An 18,144-nucleotide genomic window follows, 5' to 3' on the forward strand; every position below is an offset into this window, starting at 1 on the left:
TGTCCCCACCTGTATGCATGCTAGTGAAAGTGTGAGCTGGTGGGGCTTATACCTAGAGCCTCTGTAAATCCAGGGATATCCACAGATATCCGCATGTGCCTATGGGGATGTGGATATCCATGGCTCCTTTTTTGCAGGTATGGATGGGGATACAAAGTTTGTATCCATGCAGGGCTCTACTTGTAGCACGTCAGCAGTACAGGGTGAGCGGGAGCCCAGGATGGTTGGTCGATGGTTGGTCAGGGTGGCTCAGTGGTACACCGGTGTCACCCTGGTTGTGGCGTGGGAAAAGCCTGTCGCAGTAGTAGTCTGTATGTGGATAATAGGGCCCATTTCTCTTGTGGGGAAAACAAGGTTGACTACGTAAGTGGCTTGTCTGATCTCAAATGAAATTAGAATAGATGTGGCTAGTAGTACTTCCTCCTGTTAAGGTTGCCTGACATTTCCCTCAATAAGACCAAGTTTTCAGTTGCTTATACCTTTATTGGCTGTCAACTGTTTGGGCTTTAGTTTTCCATGGTGAGAGTCTGCCTGTTGCTTCTTTTCTTTTCTTTTCTTTTTTAAATTTCAACCATAAATTTGAGCCATTCCCCAGAACAGGACCAGGGAAAAATACACAGTTTTGTCTACATTAAAAAACTTTTTTTTTTCTTTGAAAAATTCTACCACCATTATGCTTTGGAGCACAGGCACAGAATTTGTCAGGGCAGTAGCCTTAGCATCCAGGATGTGCCTTTTGCCATCACTGTGAAACTCTACCTTAATGTAGCCAAGTTAGAAGGCTTTGAGAAATCAGCTAGCACATTCTCAGTCGAGACTTGTTAGAACTTAACAGCTGAAAATCTTAGAAGATTCTATCCTGACTGAGCATGCTCAAGCCCCCAGTTATAACTAGAGCCTTCATTCACCATCCCCACAGAGACTGAGGATGCTCCATAGTTACCAGGAGCTTAAAGGACTTTCCAGCAATAATTGCTCCCAGTGGCTCAGGCAGAGGGATGAAGAGCAGGATGCTTTTCTTACCTATGCTCTCAGTGACCCTCTTCCTCTGTCGAGGTGGAAAAGGTACCCCAAAAGTTACTTGAGTAAAAGTGCAGTTGCTTTCATTTCTAGATACTTGAGTACAATCAAGATATGAGTGCGTGTGTGCATGTGCACTTTTACTCAAGTGGTATTCCAGAGGGACACTGGTGACATGTACATACGTACATGCCCCCACCCCCAAAGCAGCTATAGTCTTACTCAAGTAGCTTTCTGGGTACTTTTTCCACCTCTGCCATGCTCACACTCTTTCTGTGGAAAAATACTGCTGAGCTCAGTGCCAATTCAGAGCTGCTTTAATTTTAGAAATTTAATTTAACAAAGTGAAATCGGAGGGCTTCACTAATGACTCTGGTACCATTTGAAGAAAAATTGAACCATACCAAAAGTTATTACCAGATTGTCAATGCGAGGCACAGTACCTCAAAGACAGAGAGGTAGCTGGATTAGTCTGTATTCTACCAAAACAAAACAGTAGTCATGTAGCACTTTAAAGACTAACGAAATAATTTAAGTGATGAGCTTTCATGGCACAGACCTACTTCTTCAGATCATAGCCTTACTAGAACAGACTCAATATATAAAACATAGAGGTCCAAAAATTGTTATAAAGATTAGCAAATCAGAAGAGCAAAGGGACAGTGGGGTGGGGGATGTGGGGATGTTAAGAGTTAGATAACAAGAAGTCCTGTGGCACCTTATAGACTAACATATGACTTCTTGTTGTTTTTGAAGATACAGATTAACTTGGCTACCTTTCTGATAAAAGTTAGATAAAACACCAAAGTATGTAAAAGAGTCCTTATAATGGGTCAGGTAATTTCTGTCCCTGTTCAAACCATGTGTTTAATGTGTCGAATTTGAATATGAATGTTAGTTCTGAGCATTCCCTCTGTAGATGGTTGTTAAAGTTCCTTTTCAGTAAAACTCAAACTTTCAGATCTTAACAGAATGGCCCACTCCATTAAAGTGCTGGTTGACAGGTTTGTGTATTTATTTTGTTAGTCTTTAAAGTGTCTCATGACTGCTTTTTTTTTTTATCTCAAAGACATGTTCCAATATGCTGTAGAACAAGTTATGTGACAGGACTAACATCTGAACTATTGGATTGGTACACAAAACACAAGAAGACATTTGAAACAGACTCATTTATTGAGGATAACAGTTGAGTTGGCAAAGAAATGGTCTCTGCACTAACAGAGGAGAAGCAGAAGTCATGGGAGACAAGAATCTCATTGAGAGCCTGAACATGACCCACAGTAGTTAGAAACCCTGAATAACCATGTGGAAGATTAACTATAGCTCCCCAAAAAGCAGAGCACCATTACAACATTACTGAAGACGAGGTCCCACACCAACTCCTAGAAAATGGCAAGCTATCAAACAAATAGCCCGAGTCACAGCTTAAGCAGCAAGAAGACCAGGAGACTTATAATTTTAGTGTACAATAAACAATGATTAAATTAACCTCTGAAATAATGCCCACAGGAAAGGCAAAGCCACCAGTCTAGATGACATTCGTAGCAAACAAATCAAACACTTCAGACTAGTGACAAAGAACCGGTTAATCAAATTGCTGTGATGGGACAAGACTTACCACTGCTGTGCCTCCTGCTGACTGCGCTGGGGATTAGCTCTGCACGCCAGTGTGCCCTCTTCTGCTGATGTTTTGCCGCCATCCTTTCTGCTCCAGGGATCCACCTCACTCCCAGGACACAGCATCCACTTCATAACACAGCACTTTGGTTTTGTCACACAATGTGTTCCTCCTCTTCCAGAGGATAGTATCACAGTCCCTCAGTGCAGCCACTTCTCTTAGGGTGAGTGCATGGAGTGGGGACATAGGTCCATCCATTAATCTGGGTCTCAGTCCAGGGACACTGTAGATGGCTGCAACTTGCTGCATCCTCTCCATCTCCTCTATGGATCTCCCTGGGCCACTGGCCCATGAATAAACATTCTGTTTGCCCTTCCCTCAAGGCCTCAGACTGTGGATCCCCACAGACTGCCAGGAGCTGCCTTTATAGGTTCTAGTTCAGCGTTTGTATTCAGGGTGAATCTAAGCAGAAGATCTCAGTCTTGTGACTCAGACTTCCCATGATAAAGCTTATGCTCATCTGAGATAAAAAAGGATCAGTTCCCAAAAGTCTTTTATATCGTTTTCTAGCAGCCTTTTGATCATTCAGTCCTGAGCCATATGTCATGGAGAGAGCCAGTCATGGTGATGGCCGCATAGATCTAACTCCCAAGCATCTTTGGTAATTAGCGATATGTATTAACATAAGACAACCACACCATGCTCGGGTGACTTGCTGTACACTCCAAAGAGAGACGAATACAGTATAGACAGGGACCGTTTGATTAAATTATTAACCTCTAAGAACATATGTAAATACACAAAATCACAAATATTATCTACCAATATGACCCTACAGGTTGATTTTGGATAATTTTACCTGCAGGATGCTTAACCCTTTCTGGCCATGTGTCACAATCATCATGCAGACACAGACAGTGGCCAAATGAAGGTTGCACAGGCAACCTCAATTGTGACACTTCCTAATTTTTTGATTGCTGGAGTTAGCAATCGTAATAATAATATTTAGCATAATTTTTCTGTGTAATTTATATTATAGCAGCACCTACAGGCCCCATCTAAAACTGGGGCTCACTTCGCTAAAGGTTAAATAAATACCCTGTATAAGACAGAGTCTGTCCAAACCACCTTCCAATGCAAAAATAGCAGTCTGACAGTGGAAATTGTTCTTCGTTGTGTGCTCTAACTATAAAAATGTAGCCACATGGATGCATGCGTTTATTATTTTGCTTTTGCTAAGTACAGTTGCACAAAGCCAGTAGAACTGTTGCTCAGGAGTTTTTCACTGTCTTATTGCATATTTCCCTTTTCAAAATTTGTTTGTAATGTAATACTTAGTTGCTGTTGACATCATTATGTTAGAAATGCACAATTATGACTTCAAGTGGGAAATCAACCATCATTCAGGAGCAGACAAAATTGCTCTTTTCCTGCAAATATCTTGAAAGCAGTAGTGGTCAGGAAAAATAAAATTAAATAAAAATGAAAGAAGAAAACAGAAGACATATTTGGAGCCAGTTCTGTTGATATTTGTTTTCAGAGTTTTCCATGAACTGTCAGCTGTGATTTAAGTTCTTTCTTAGTTCAAGACCCTTTTGCCTCAAGCTCTGGAATGTCTCGGGCATTATGATTTCAAAAGGCTGACAGAGTTCCATGATCATGGTGTTTTTATGTTAAATTTTAATCATCCAAGGAAGTTTAATTTTAAAATGAGCTGAAAGGGTTGAAGCATTTGTACGAGCAAACCTTTTAAAGTATGTGGGCTGCCTCAGGGAGGAAAATTCTCCAGTTCATAGGACACAGAGTACTGCAGAGTGAAAATGTTGTTGACAGCTTTTGAGAGCCAGTCTTCAGTGACTCTAAATAATGAAATGAAAACGTTTGCGTCAGGGGGGACTTGCTGGGTGTTGCTTGTAAGATATTTCACTTCTGAGACCCTGATACTAATTCAGCCTAATTAGAAATGCTTAAGCCCAAATAAGAGGAACTCAGAGATTTTGCTTTCTTTTTTGAAAACATAAACTCTAGATGGCATGAGGCCTAGAGATGTGAATTGGGTGGATAGATAACTTTTGGCCAAGCACAGCCAACTCTTAGACCCAAATTGATAGCACTTCTGTCTGTTCTTTTGTAATGTACTTACGCATGCTGCGTCCAATCCATTCTGAAATTTCAGGGATTGTTCAAGGCATCAAAGGGCAGCACCTTATTGATTCTGGTGAAATCTGGAAGGGAGGAGAGGTGAGCCATGGAGCCCTATTGCATTGGAATAGTAGACCTTACAGCTTCAACCACCATTGCAATTGTATATAGATCAAAGAACTCCTTGAGCCATGAATACCTTCCAGAATAAAAATATCCCCTCTCCTTCTCAGTTCTAGCCATTCTCACAACATAAGTTAAGTATCTTGACACCTGGTGATAAATTGTATAGTCAATTGCTTGACCAGTTTGTTTTGCTATGAAATATACTCTAAAAGACCAGTCAGTCAAGCGTATTTCCATACCAATAACAACATACCACAGGTTGAACCCCTCTAGTCTGGCACTCTCTCGTCCAGCACCGTCCGTGGTTGAGCATGATTTTAGTTAGCCAGATGTTTGTTTATCCTGGGTGCAGCCACATTTCTCATGATTACAAGTCCTAGCTCTCGGTGTTCTGGGCTATTCTTTAGCTGTAATTTGCACCTAGAGGACTTGTAAGAGCCCGGTAAGCAGTGGAAGTCCCTCCCCTGTTAATAATGCTGCTAAGCTAGACAGTATTGACCTCCTGTGGTTTGGCAAATTCTCTGGTCAACGCCAGTCAGGTTCTGAGGGTGACCGACTGGAGAAGTTCAACCTGTCGAGGCAAAAGATTCTATATGATGACAGCCTCTGGAAAATCATCTTGTGCACCCAGAGGCAGCTGGTTATGTGGGCTCTTGGTGCCCATGCTCCACCAATATGAAAGCAGAGGGGCCCAGATCCACCAAAGTTCAGGGCTGGGTGTCTCCTGCCACTACTTCTGACAGCACAGTAGGACTAAGGCGGCTTGCTGTTGGCACACTTCTGCAGTCCATGGACAGGGTGTGTGTGTCTCCTTGTGCTGCCCTGCCCGGAGCCCCCCGCAGCGAAAGAGAACTACAGGGGCAGTGGTTGGAGTCAGTAGCATACAGAGATCCCTCAGGTCCTCCCTGCCTAGGGGCTTTTGTCAGAGGAGGGTATGGGTAACTTACAGGAGCCACCTCAGGTAAGTGTCACACCCATCACGGCCTCCTGTCCCAGCCCAGAGTCCACTCCCAAACTCCCTCCCAGAGCCTCCACCCTGCACCCCCTCCTGGACTCCAATCCTGTGCCACAGCCCACAGCCTACACCCCACATCCAAACTTCTTCCCACAGTCTGCACACTGCACACCCTTCTCCAACCCAGTTCCCTGCCTCAGCCCAGAGTCTGCACCCAGCCCCAAACTCCTTCCCAGAGCCTTAGAAATGTGTGGGGAAGTGGGATCCATTGTGGACACCACCAAAAATTGTAACCTCTGTATGCACCAATGTTATATTAAACTTAGAGAATGTGTGTTCAGAGTTGCACATGTCAGCTGGGAGTATTTCCATGGGGAGTTTATAAGTTACTGGGATTGTTAGTAGGTGAAAGTACTAATCAGTCTGAGTAAGGAAATCAGAAATGGCCTTAAGTCAGGGTAGGTTGTTTGCAGTCTGATCTGTATTTGCTCTTCTGAAAGACAAGATCCATGCAGCTTGCAGTCTTTGTAACTATTTATGTTAGAAGGAAAACTTGCAGAAGAAAACTTGGAGGCTTTTCACAGTACTGGCTGTGTGTGAAGAGAAGGGATTCTAGAGAAGAACAGAACATATGATTATAATATTGGAAATCAGTCAGAAACTAAATGGAGTACTGTAAATAGCAGGGTTCTACCTATAATCAGTAGTTTGACTACCTGAACGCAGCAACACTGTATATCACTTGTTCACTTTTTTAACCCTCTTTTGTTCTTATGCCAACCTGTTATTATAATGGCAATTTGTAGCCTGTTATTTTAATAGGAGGTGCAACTCCTTTTTAATAGATGGAGCTCTACCCAGTAGCATTAGACAGTGAATGACACATACTTTATTAGGTAATATCACAGAGAATGGAACTGGAATTTCAATAGGCAAGTTTAGAATTCAGATAATGATTCAGCCTGAGCTATAATGAAGCTAGGTGTACTGCGCCTCTGGAGCTTTGATGTGAATAAAACCTTAAGCATCGTCATTTCATGCTCACACATTCCACATTTTTGGTCTCTCTAGAGATCCTGAAATACGACCGTGACTGTATGATGATTCACAGGGCTATGTGGCAGAGAGACCGTGCTTTTTAAAAATGAGCTGTTATTAAACATGTGTACCGCCATCATTCACTACAAATTTTAAATCGACTTGTGAATGAAGAGCATCGTAATTTTTCTAGGAAACCTGACTTGCAGCTCAATCAGCTAAAGCTTCTAGGCACAAGCAGAGAAGGTACTTCTAACCCTACCTAGGATTTTTCTGGTATTGCAGTTCCTAACATAGTGGTTTGTAATGGACTTTATAAAAAGTACATTGGAGCTTTACTAGGGCAGTGACAATGAACAGCAACTCCCATTGACTTCAGTGATCATTGGTCATGCTCAGCACCTCTGGGGATTAATCCTTGGGTCTGTCAAATTGGACATCTCTTATTACCATTATTTATACTAGAGTAGCACCGAGAGACTTTGAAGTAATCTCTAGCTATGAGGATGGCGATACTGGGTCAAACTAAAGGTCCATCTAGCCCAGTATCCTGTCTTCCAACAGTGGCCAACACCAGCATCTATCTGTCAATCTACAGCAGTAGGCATCCGGCCTCAAAGAATTTATTAGCTGCATTTAGAACCACATGCAACTATTAGGTGTAACAAACAAGTGAGGCCAGTGGGAATGTGGGAAGAAATGTATTTATTTGCTATAATTATTAGAGGGCCAAATCCAGAGATTCCTACTCAGTTATTCCTCATTTTATGCTCAGTCAGGATTCAAACAAACTACCCTGGAAGAAGAGTTCTGGTTTTTATTGGCACAGTGTCAGGAAAACCTGGTCTGAGCAGCTTAAGGTGGCATGATGCTGAAAGCACCTGGGTTCTCTCTGCACTGCTGATCCTTTTACAACCTGCACTGATTCAGGAAAGGGGGCACAGAGCCGTTTAGTTTAGAAGCACCCTGACATTTTATCTATCCTGGCGATATTCTTGGTTCTCTCGACTGCTGCTCTAGCATCTCTGTGGGTCTGCTGTTTCATGCACTGGTGGGAGCACTGATGTAGCTAACCACTAACTAGACAATAAGGTGATGTGCTGGCATGACGTGTCATTAATGGCCCACATAGTGGTGTCCTGGTGTTGGAGTAGTAGTGTGAGAATCTTCAGTGTTCGGCACTGCCTTAGCACTAGACCCTGGTTTCCCAAACTGGGGGGCGTGAAGAAATTCTGGGGGGGCACGAAGTGACTCACCTGAAGAAAGATCCGGCCTTTGCTTCTGGCTCTCAGCCCCTGCCATTTTACGTGGACACACTCCTGATTCACAAACCTGTCAGCCAGCACTTTAACGGAGTGGGCCATTCTGTTAATGACCTGAAAGTCTGTGTTCTACTGAAAAGGAACTTTCACAGCTGTTTGGAAAGAGAGGCTGCTGAACTCTCTTTTATATTCAAATTTGACACATTAACACCTGGTTTGAATCGGGACGGCAATTTTCTAGCTCATTATAGGGGCTCTTTTACATACTTTGCTTTATCTAATTCTTGACTCCCCCCTTTCTGCCCCTCTGCTCTCTGATTTGCTCACCTTGATAATAATTTTTCTGATTTGTCAACCTTGATTACTGTTTTTGGTTCTCTGTGCCTTAAATATTGAGTCTGTTCTGGTGTGGCTATGATCTGAAGAAGTGGGTCAGTCCCATGAAAGCTCATCACCTAGTACATTATTTTGTTAGTTTTTAAAGTGCTACTGGACTGCTTTTTTGTATAAACCAGCGTGTTTGGCTGGAAGTGTTTGGGAAACTCCAACTGGGATAACAGGATTTGTGCTTATCATGTTCTATTAATAAAATCGTGGACTTTATATGAGTTTGTTTTATCCAGGAGGGTGCTGGGCAGTACAAGATGTACATTTCTTGGGGAAAGTCTGTGAGTAGGAATTTGCTGGTGTTGCTCTCCAATGTAATTCATGAGTGACTGGCCATAGCACTCATAGTCTGTGTCTGGACTAGCCCCCAACTTCGAAACAGGCATGGTACTTAGGGTGTGGGGAGATTACTAATGAAGTGCAGCAGTGCATATGCAGCACTTCATTAGGCTAAATCTCCCCCGTGGCAACTGTGAAGTGTGAAGCTTTGAAATGCTGTCTTGTGTGTAGCTGTGGGTCAGTTGCGGGTACTTGGAAGTGCCCGTGCAACAAAATTTTGAGGAGTAAAGGGACTTTGAAGTAGTGTGGGTCCTTCCAAGTACCCGAGGGAGATTTAGCCTAATGAAGTGCTGCATATGCACCGCAGCACTTCATTAGTAATCTCCCCACACCCTAATTACCGTGCCCTCTTCAAAGTTGGGGGCTAGTCTAGGCACAGCTATACAGTATATTTGGAGTGACTTACATGCTGGAGGCTGTGTCTGAGTAGACCAGGCATGGTAACTCTCACAGAGAAACAGTGTTCAAGGTATCCCAGGTTGCAGAATTGAGCGGGCACAGCTGTTCAATAGTCCAGATTGTACCTGGGGTAACGTCACACCCACATTCGGCCTTAAATAGAGTGGAGAGCTTTGTGTGAGTTCTCTTGTTTTTTTGAATAAAAGAAGATAATCCTAAAGGAGATTGGGAGTGGGGAAAAACAGGATTTAGAAACCCAGCTTTCAAAAATATAGAGAACTTTGGGTGTTTTGCTGTTATTATTATTTCTTCTTTGCATACTCCCAATGCTTTCTGGTTAAAACTTCCTACAGCCTGTAGCCAGATGATATCTGCCAGAGGACTTTGTGAAAAGCAGGACTTCAACAGGGTTCAGAAAAGAATTAGATAAATACGTGGAGGACAGGTATACCATTACCCTTTAGCCACAATGGGTCGGGGGGCGGGGGACATCCCCAGCCTCTGTTTGCCAGAAGCTGTGAATGGGTGACAGGGGAGGGAATCACTTAATGATCACCTGATCTGTTCGTTTTTCTGGGGTGTTGGGCATTGGCAGCTGTCAGAAGACAGGATACAGGACTAGATGGGCATTTGGTTTGACCCAGTATGGCCACTCTCATGTTCTCAGTGTTTTGCTCTTCCATCATTCTAGCTACTCATTTTAAAATCCTTCTAACTAGAATCTCAGCAGAGGTGTTTACTGTATTGCTAGTATATTATGGAGCGTACTGTACCCTTAAATAGTTAGAAGGATTTTGCAGCTGCACTGTTCAGGACAATTCTTACAGCTCCTAAGAGAATAATAACAAGTGGTAAACATGGGTGTGGTAATTCTTTGCATCTTGTCAAGCGTTTGTTTGAATAGCAGTGCCTTGTTGAAATGAGGTCTGAAGGCTTCCCATACTTGTCTGCAAATGAGGCAGTCAAGCAGGATTTTGTCTTTCCTCGCTGTGCGTGAAATGTATCCGGATGCTAAAGAGAGACAAGATCACAAGGGACTGCAAAAGCAAAGAGGATGACACAGGGTCAATAAAATTCACCAAACTCTCTATGTTCAGTATCTCCCATGTTTGTAAACTTGTTGTTTTTACAGGTGACCTTGAGGGTGGGGAGGGAAACTGGGCAGGGAACACTGGATGTGAAATTCTCCTGTGCAGCAACCACACACAAACCACAACCACTGCTTCATTTCTATTTCTTTTGTGTACTTGATGTCTGCTCCTATCCATGGTATAGTACTGAGCCCTTCAGCATGACTGAAGTGGCGCACAGGTCTTGGGCTGATCCTCTGCAGGGAAGCGAATGTGACTGCAAAATAGATACATGTTTTTATGGGATCACATTGTTCACTGTTAGCAGGGGTGTGAGACTAAACACACCAGCATTGTGCTACTGAAACACAGAGCATGAAATGCACTAGAAGGTGGCCAGCCACAAGAGTGAAACTTGTTAGCCTCATTTAACTTTCCTGGCTGAAGGGTATGTTAAGCAGGGGCCTGGAGTGTCCCCTCTGTTAAAAGCAGGCCCACATATTAGGACGGCATGACAGCTCTAGCTTGTAAGTATCCTATAGAATGTAATGATGTGAATCCTGTTGCATGTCTGTACAAATCGTAGCACAGGTACTCTAAAATTCTACAAATTGTAGTAAAGAATGAAGTCCTTTCTCTTTAAAAACTCATACAATTCAGCAGTAAGGAGACTGTTCTCCATATCATATGATACAAATGCCTCTCGAAAGGATCTCATTCTCTATAAAATCTGAAGGGTTTGAGAGCAATTTCTTTAGAGCTCAGTTACATTTCTGTGGAACCTCACAAGCTGCAGCCTTCCACAAGGTTCTTTCAGAAGAGTGTGGAACCTCACACTGCCTCTTAGTGGCACATGATTCTGTTCTGTGCACGTACTTTGAAGAAGGTCCTCTGTAGACTTCGTAGCTGTGGCTAAGGTTCGGTGGGGGGTTAGATCAGGGCCTGCTCTGGTCCCTTCCTACAGGTTTCAATAATAGTGGCACAGATATCTCAATGAATAAATGATAAAGATATATACTGGGTTCTGGTCAGGTAGCTTTGTGCTGTTCCATCGGTTCCAAATGGCTATGAAGCCAAAGGATGCAGCAACCTGAGAATTGGATTGTCTCTGCCTAAGTGAATCTTCAGGCATCAGAGAGCCTACTTTACTGTGGCCCTGGTCCTTGGTCAGAGTGGGGAATGTGGCAAAGGTGACCATGGCTAAATCTCAGGAATCCTCCAGCTCCCAGAATGGCGAGAGTTAGCACAGAGTTTAGAGAGACCATTAACATAGACTCTGCAGCATATTCATCCACCTCTCCAATCATGTACTGAGAACCTCTGGGCCTCTACCTCTGATGAGTGGATCTAGAGAGTCAGATTTTAGGAGGAACTTAGTTTGGTGTTGCCGAAAGAATCAGGTGGTTACGTAGAAACTCAGAGCCTCGGGACATAGTGGTGGCGTTCTTACCACAGTGCCTCTGTGTCAGGGAGCTCCAGGTCTTTCCCAGTACAAGTAACCAGATAAACACCAGCATGGTCCTATGCTAAAACAGAATTCCACACCTTTTCAGCATGTGACAGAGTGTGACCCAGAAATGGCATGTTGGCTTGGTAGATGATTTTGGTCGTCTTCAAAGAGTATAATGGACTTTAAAAGTAAGCTCAGCAGCATATCTAGTGTTGAAAATGGCATTTGTGGATGGGTTGGCATATCCCAAAATGAACAAAAAGGTGGGACCTTGCGACAGTTTTAATTGGCTTTTAGGGGCATGAGAAGGTATAGGATTTCTTTAAATCTGGCTTCCTACAAGAGGATGTGGGGCTGGGAGGTATTAGCTGTGCTAAGAAAGGGAGAAAAAAGGAAGGCGAGAGGGAGGAAGTGTGTTGCTTTAGGCGTATCATTGTGTTTTTGTTTATTCTACTGAAGTTCCTTGCTCTGTGCTGGAAGAAAATTACTCATGGAACTCTCTGCTGTTGTTCCACGGTGAGGCATTTGTGGCCTGTGTGCTTTCGTCCCCTGTAGAGTCTGCTTTGTGGACAGCATTACGTATGTGGTAACAATATTTCCCTGTGCTGAATAGCTGTGCCCGCCCACCCCTATTGTCAGCCAGTGGATCTCCCAGCTCACCATGAGGAGGCAGGCAGCTGTCAATAGGCATCTCTCCTTCAGCAGCAACCTCTAGTGCTTATGGGGTGTGGAAGAGACAGAAAATATAGGACATCTGGTCTGTTGTAAAGAAAAGGGACAAATGCAGGAGGGCTTACATACATGACTGTCCCTTCAAAAGCAGGTCTATTGATAATGTATGGAGATGTATCTATCTCCTAGAGCTGGAAAGGAGCTTCAGAGGTCATTGAGTCTAGTCCGCTGCCTTCACAATGACACTTACATGACTTTGTTTTGTTTTTCTGTTTTAAAAAAAACCTTTTTGCCCCAGCTCCCTAAATGGCCCCCTCCATAATTGGACTAATAACTCCAGTGTTATTGGGCTGATGTGCAACCTACTGAGCTATCCATCCCCCTGACCTAGTCCCCCCTCATTACAGCTAAGAGGAGATGAGGCGATGACCATAATGTTTCAGTGCCATGGGGCTGAAGTGTGCCTCCATTTCCCTTCGTAATGGCACAGGGAGGTGGCCTGGCTGGTGATACCCCTTATGAAATGAAACAAGTTATTTCCCTGCCCTGACAGGTGTTTCTTCACCATCTAATCAGCTAATGGTTGTACAGCACGCTGAAGGTATAGGGCCCCTACCTAGTGGCCAAATGTCATTATCATCACTATCCTTTACGGTCAGCATCAGAGGTTCTTTTTAGCTGGGAGGAATCTCATTTCTGGCTAGGGCACAAGTGGCCTGGATATTGCTGTCCTTGGCAGGAGTCACATGGTGTTGCTGCTGTTGGCCTTTTCCCCTGAAAATGAGAGTTGGGTTCTGTGGATAGCTTGTTTGCCCTCCCCAACTCAGGTGGCAATTCCATCCAACCTGGATGGCAGTAAATGTGGACGTAGCAATAATCCGAAAAGCTGCACAAAGGCTTTTGAAAGGGGATTGGTGTTGCTTCCTCTCTTCCCTTGTGCCCTCAGTGATCCTCCCTGCAACCTCTGGGTGCGTTAGACACCTTGAAATTTGTAGTAGTAGCACATTCCGGTCAACTGCTCGGGTGGTTTCCACGCAGTAGTAATAGTCCTCAAATCTGCATGAATGCTGCTGCACCTTCTGCGCCTCCTCTTAGGGCAGGAAAGGGTGCGGATACAGGAGGGAGATGGCTCACAAGAGAAAGAAGACTCAGGGAGCACAATAGAGGGAGTGTCTTTTCCCATGGATGTCCTGGGATTTGCAGGGCTGGGCTTTGGAACATGAGGTATGCTGCCTACTCCTTCATTAGGTTATAAATCCTTTGCCCTGAGGGGAACACAAAATGCCAACTCCACGAGTTCTAACTTGGAAGGACTTTGAGTGCCTTTGCCTTCCCATGGGTTTTTCTTTGAAAACAAACACCTGCCCCCTGCTCTGCAGCATGTCAATTTAGTGGACTTCATTGGAAGTCCACCAGAGCAACTTTTGCTGCATATTCTGACAGAGTAAATGATATTTTTTGCTTTATGGACATTTTTTATTGCTCTGCAAGGAGCAATGTGAAGTGCTTAGTTCTGGCAGCTGCACACCTGTTCTTGGTTATGGAACAGCAGTGCATTGGCAGGATAGGATGCCAGAGGGTACGGCCTCTCCACCCTTGCTGGTCCTGGAGAAGTTTGATAGACCTGTCAGACCTGAAACCTGTTTTTCCACTGACGTTTGAACTAACTATTAAAACAAGTTGTGTCTCTCAGAGACTTTTCAGTTCAGAGGAAATGCTCCTATTTATGTGTATCCTGTTGGTTATCCATGCTCTCTAGCGCCCTTGTGTAGTAGGGCAATGTTACAATGTTTCTATGCCACTCTCAGGGAGTCTCTACACAATAGAGTTATTTTGCAATAATGGCCACTATTTCGAAATAACTTCGCAAGCATCTACACAATGCAACTGCTATTTTGCAATAATTCTGAAATAGCTCCTGGCTTGTTTTGAATTTGGTAAACCTCAGTCTATGAAGAATAGTGCCTATTCTGAAATAGATATTTTGGAATAAGGGCTTTGTAGACAGGAAATAGCAGCTATTTCGAAATAAACCCTTCTAGAATAGTTTATTCTGAAATAAAGCTGCTGTGTAGACATAGTATTTTGGATTAGAGCCCTTGGAAGGGTCTCTTGTGTGTGGACACACTATTTTGGAATAAATTTTGCTTATTTTGGGGCTTCCCTGTAGTGTGACTGCATTATTCCAGAATATCTTATTTTGGAATAAGACCTCCAGACTAAGCTATAGAGGAATAATCTATTGTAGACATATCTTCCGGGCTGTCCCCTCTTCAAGGTCTTCCACTTTCCTTCACGTGGGTAAAAATTTGCCCCTATGGAGAAGGCCAGCACACAGTTTATGTACACCTCACTTAAGCCCTGTTTTGAGCACTTATTTGTACATCGGCATTGGGGTATTTGTGTATCGGCATTCTGCACAGAGCTGAGTTTCACACTTTGTGATGTGGTCTGACAATAACGTGACCTGATTAGTATTCATCTATGGCTGGCTGAACAGGGTTGTCTAACTAGCTTTTTCATAAATGTTTTTGCGTGTGTTGTTTTAAATCTGCTATTTCTAACCAACTCTTTTAAGGCCATCCTTTGGGTTCTCCTAGGACAAATTGCTATTGAATTTGTCAGAGTCAAACCTGAGAAAAGAAATGCACAATTTGACCATAAGATAATATATGTGTTGTATAGAAGTAAGATGGGAAAATGTGATAGTTCAAGGTGTGGGTGAGGGATAGCTTCAGTTTTAACTCATTTGTTCTATTTGGGTTCTGGCTGCTCAGTTTCTAGTGGCCAGAGGTCTGCATAGCACCACTACTGAAATGGACGCTTACTAGAACCCTTAATGGTAGTTACAACCGAGTTGGTGAGAAGGGAACAGCTGTGGACTAGATTCCTTTCCATCAGGCTTTTGTTCTGTGTTTGTACAGCACCTAGCACAACAGGGCCCTGCTCCATTACTGGTCTCTCAGGAGCAACATCATTACAAAGAATTATTAATTACAACAAAACTTCCTCTGGAGCAGGTTCATTTTGGGGTCAACTTGAGATGTTTTAATTGTTTCCAATCCAATTTTCACAAGGCTGGTGCTCAGCACTTTTTCTGAACATTAAACCCTTTAAATTGTCTCAAATTGGCCTCACAAATTGAAGCACTCAAAAATCTTGAGTCAATTCTTAAAACCTTGGCCAAAAGATCTCTATTTTAATTAGCAGAGGGGGCTGAGTAGTGATAATTAGAATTATATGCTTAAAATGCTTTCATACTTCATTCTCTTAAATACCACCTAATGCAGTTTACATGGTAGATTTTAAAACCCAAATGCTTCCATAGATCTAGTGTGTGAATAAAACACTGAAATAAGTTTATTATTTCACTCAATCTAAATATTCTTTAGTATATAATTGCATGACATGTATTTATTGAAAAAGCCTTTCCAGTATGTTTCAGTGTGAATTGCTAATATACAGTGTGATCTTTTATTAGTTTTTCTTGTAATAATCTACTGTACCTTTGAGCCCTGCCCCAGTCTCAGTAGACCCTCTTTCTCCTTCTGTTATACCTTCTTCTACGCTCAAGCCACTTCTCTTGCTGCATTTAAGTCCTTTCTATAATTCACTTCTGCCATCCAGCCTACTGCAATAAGGCATGTGCATGCCTTATTGAGAAACTGCAGGATTGGTTTTTTGTCATCCTTATCCTGCTCCACCCACTTTGGCCTATCTCTGACCCACACCTGGTGTGTAACCTTTCCTGCACCCCATGGAATCCTCAGGTATCACCTTGCAACCAATCAACAGCCAGCTGCCTTCACACAGAACCCATATGGGACTTTAAGTTGTGCAAAGGACCTTCTGCTGGCTGGCTGTACCATGGGAAGTTTCAGTGATGACCTGAAATAATGTTACTCATGTGAGTTAGCATTGGGAGATCACGACTGTGGAGTTTTAATTCACGGCTTTATCAAAATCTGCAAATACTGATCCAATTCTTTCCAAGGTCACCAGTGCTATCTCATTACCTGTGAAACCTCAGCCATCTTTCCTCTGTCCATTTACATATACCTAGAAACATCACAATTCATTTTCCATGAAACAGGACTTTGTTGTTGTTTAAGTTGAAGTCACACTTCTCCTTGCTTCCCTCCCACACACTATTTGGAAAGTCCTAAGGAGAGTAAAAAAGTTTCCATCACAAAGGCTGTGTCTGCACTAGCCTGCTTCTTTGAAGGGGGCATGGTAATCAACCTGAGTGGAGAATAAGGGACTAAGGGCACTTTGAAGTTGAGTGGCACTTCAAAGTGCCTGTGGCTACATGGCATGCTGGCGCTTCAAAGTTTGCAACTTCACAGTGCCGTGGGGAGAATTAGTCTAATGAGGTGCTGCATATTCATTGTGTCACTTCATTAGTATTCTCTGCTCAAGCTGATTACCATGCCCCCTTTGAAGAAGGGTGCTAGTGCAGACACAGCCAAAACATTTTCTCCACAGCTTCTTTAGTTATACATGAGGCTGCAGAGCTTAACAAATTATAAATGAAGATTCTATTACTACAGCTAGATTCAATTTAGTTCCCAATTATTATTCTATTCCGTCAATCAGGAAAAGTCATCCCAGGCTGCCTTTGTAATACTTTTAAAAAACTTAATGCATGTGATTGCCTTTTAAAAAAACCCGCCAATTTCTGTTGCAAAACAATAATTCTCGCTGACATAATATGTGTTTGGAGGGTTCTTGTTCCTTCCAGGATATTAGAGAGAGATGGTGGCTGAAGTACCTTTTACTGGACCAGCTTCTGAGACAACCCTTAAGGCTACACAGAGCTCTTCAAATCTGAAAAAAACTGTGTAGCTTGAAAGCTTGTATGTTTACCAACAGAAGTTGGTCCAATAAAAAAATATTGCCTCACCCAACCTGTCAGACATATTACATGGTATTTTAGGATTATCGAATTTAGTTGATGCTTGTTATTTCTAACATTTGAGCTTTTAGTAAAACAAACCACTAATACTGCTAAACTCTGACATTCTGATATATAGGGGATAAAATGTATGATGTTCCTGTAATCTTATGACCTTTAAAAATGTCAAGTTATACAACATTATTAAAATGAGTCTCACTATTAGTAGGTCAAGTCACACCGAAGAAACAAGCGAGGTGCGAAGGGAGGAATCTTAAGGATCAATTCCATAAAAGAGATGTTCTCTTCTACCCCACCCAATTCATCCTGTTTACGAAATAACCCCAAAGACTTCATCTGGCAGAGCTTCTCCAGGTATTTCCACTTCCTGGGAGCCACAGCTGTAAAAGACTACGCCTGGGGAATCCCTACTGACAGAGTCGAAGAGAATGCATGAAGGTATTAGATGCTTAGTGACCTAAGAAGAAAACCCCTTATAACTTGAATATTGTCAATATATTCAGTGAATATAAAACACCCCTATCTTAGAATTGCAAAATAGGTAATAAATAAATGCTGAGTTTGGTACAACAAACAACAACATCAGGATTTGCACACTCACACACGAATTGCTTCATTGGCTTCAAAGTGCTCCTCGATAGGTGTAATTCATCCCAGTGCAAAGGGTCTGCATAAGAATTATATATCATGAGTGGGTTTACATGAGACTTAGTCATGCACAGACTTTTTGCTGCCCCTCTGCCTGGAGTAA

General features: G+C 42.8%; 2 protein-coding genes across 29 annotated transcripts in view; one reads left to right on the forward strand and one right to left on the reverse strand.

The window, feature by feature from the left end:
* Positions 1-6,729, reverse strand: part of CABLES1 (Cdk5 and Abl enzyme substrate 1) — a 125,429-nt gene extending 118,700 nt beyond the window's left edge. The window contains exons 1-2 of one of the 2 annotated variants that reach the window (XM_074987301.1): positions 4,782-4,863; positions 2,639-4,497 (exon numbers count right to left, since the gene is read on the reverse strand). In XM_074987301.1, coding sequence (XP_074843402.1) covers positions 2,639-2,772 — 134 coding nt within the window. In that variant the 5' untranslated portion in view covers positions 2,773-4,497; positions 4,782-4,863. Of the gene's footprint in view, positions 1-2,638 lie in introns of both variants that reach the window. The other variant, XM_074987300.1, reaches the window with a different exon arrangement.
* LOC142009367 (uncharacterized) overlaps positions 1-18,144 on the forward strand; it is a 64,705-nt gene that overhangs the window by 17,355 nt on the left and 29,206 nt on the right. For 16 of the 27 annotated variants that reach the window (XR_012644440.1, XM_074987310.1, XM_074987302.1 and 13 more), the window contains one exon: positions 17,599-17,831. The exons of 8 other annotated variants lie outside the window; for them this stretch is intronic. Coding sequence is in view for 1 of the 19 variants with exons in the window: in XM_074987329.1 (XP_074843430.1) it covers positions 2,090-2,110 (21 nt within the window). In the remaining 18 variants the exon portion in view is untranslated. Of the gene's footprint in view, positions 1-2,089; positions 2,778-17,598; positions 17,832-18,144 lie in introns of those variants that run through there. 3 more of the 27 variants (XR_012644442.1, XM_074987328.1, XM_074987329.1) reach the window with 3 other exon arrangements.

Source organism: Carettochelys insculpta, chromosome 2 (assembly GCF_033958435.1).
Source record: "Carettochelys insculpta isolate YL-2023 chromosome 2, ASM3395843v1, whole genome shotgun sequence".
Classification (NCBI taxonomy): domain Eukaryota; kingdom Metazoa; phylum Chordata; order Testudines; family Carettochelyidae; genus Carettochelys; species Carettochelys insculpta.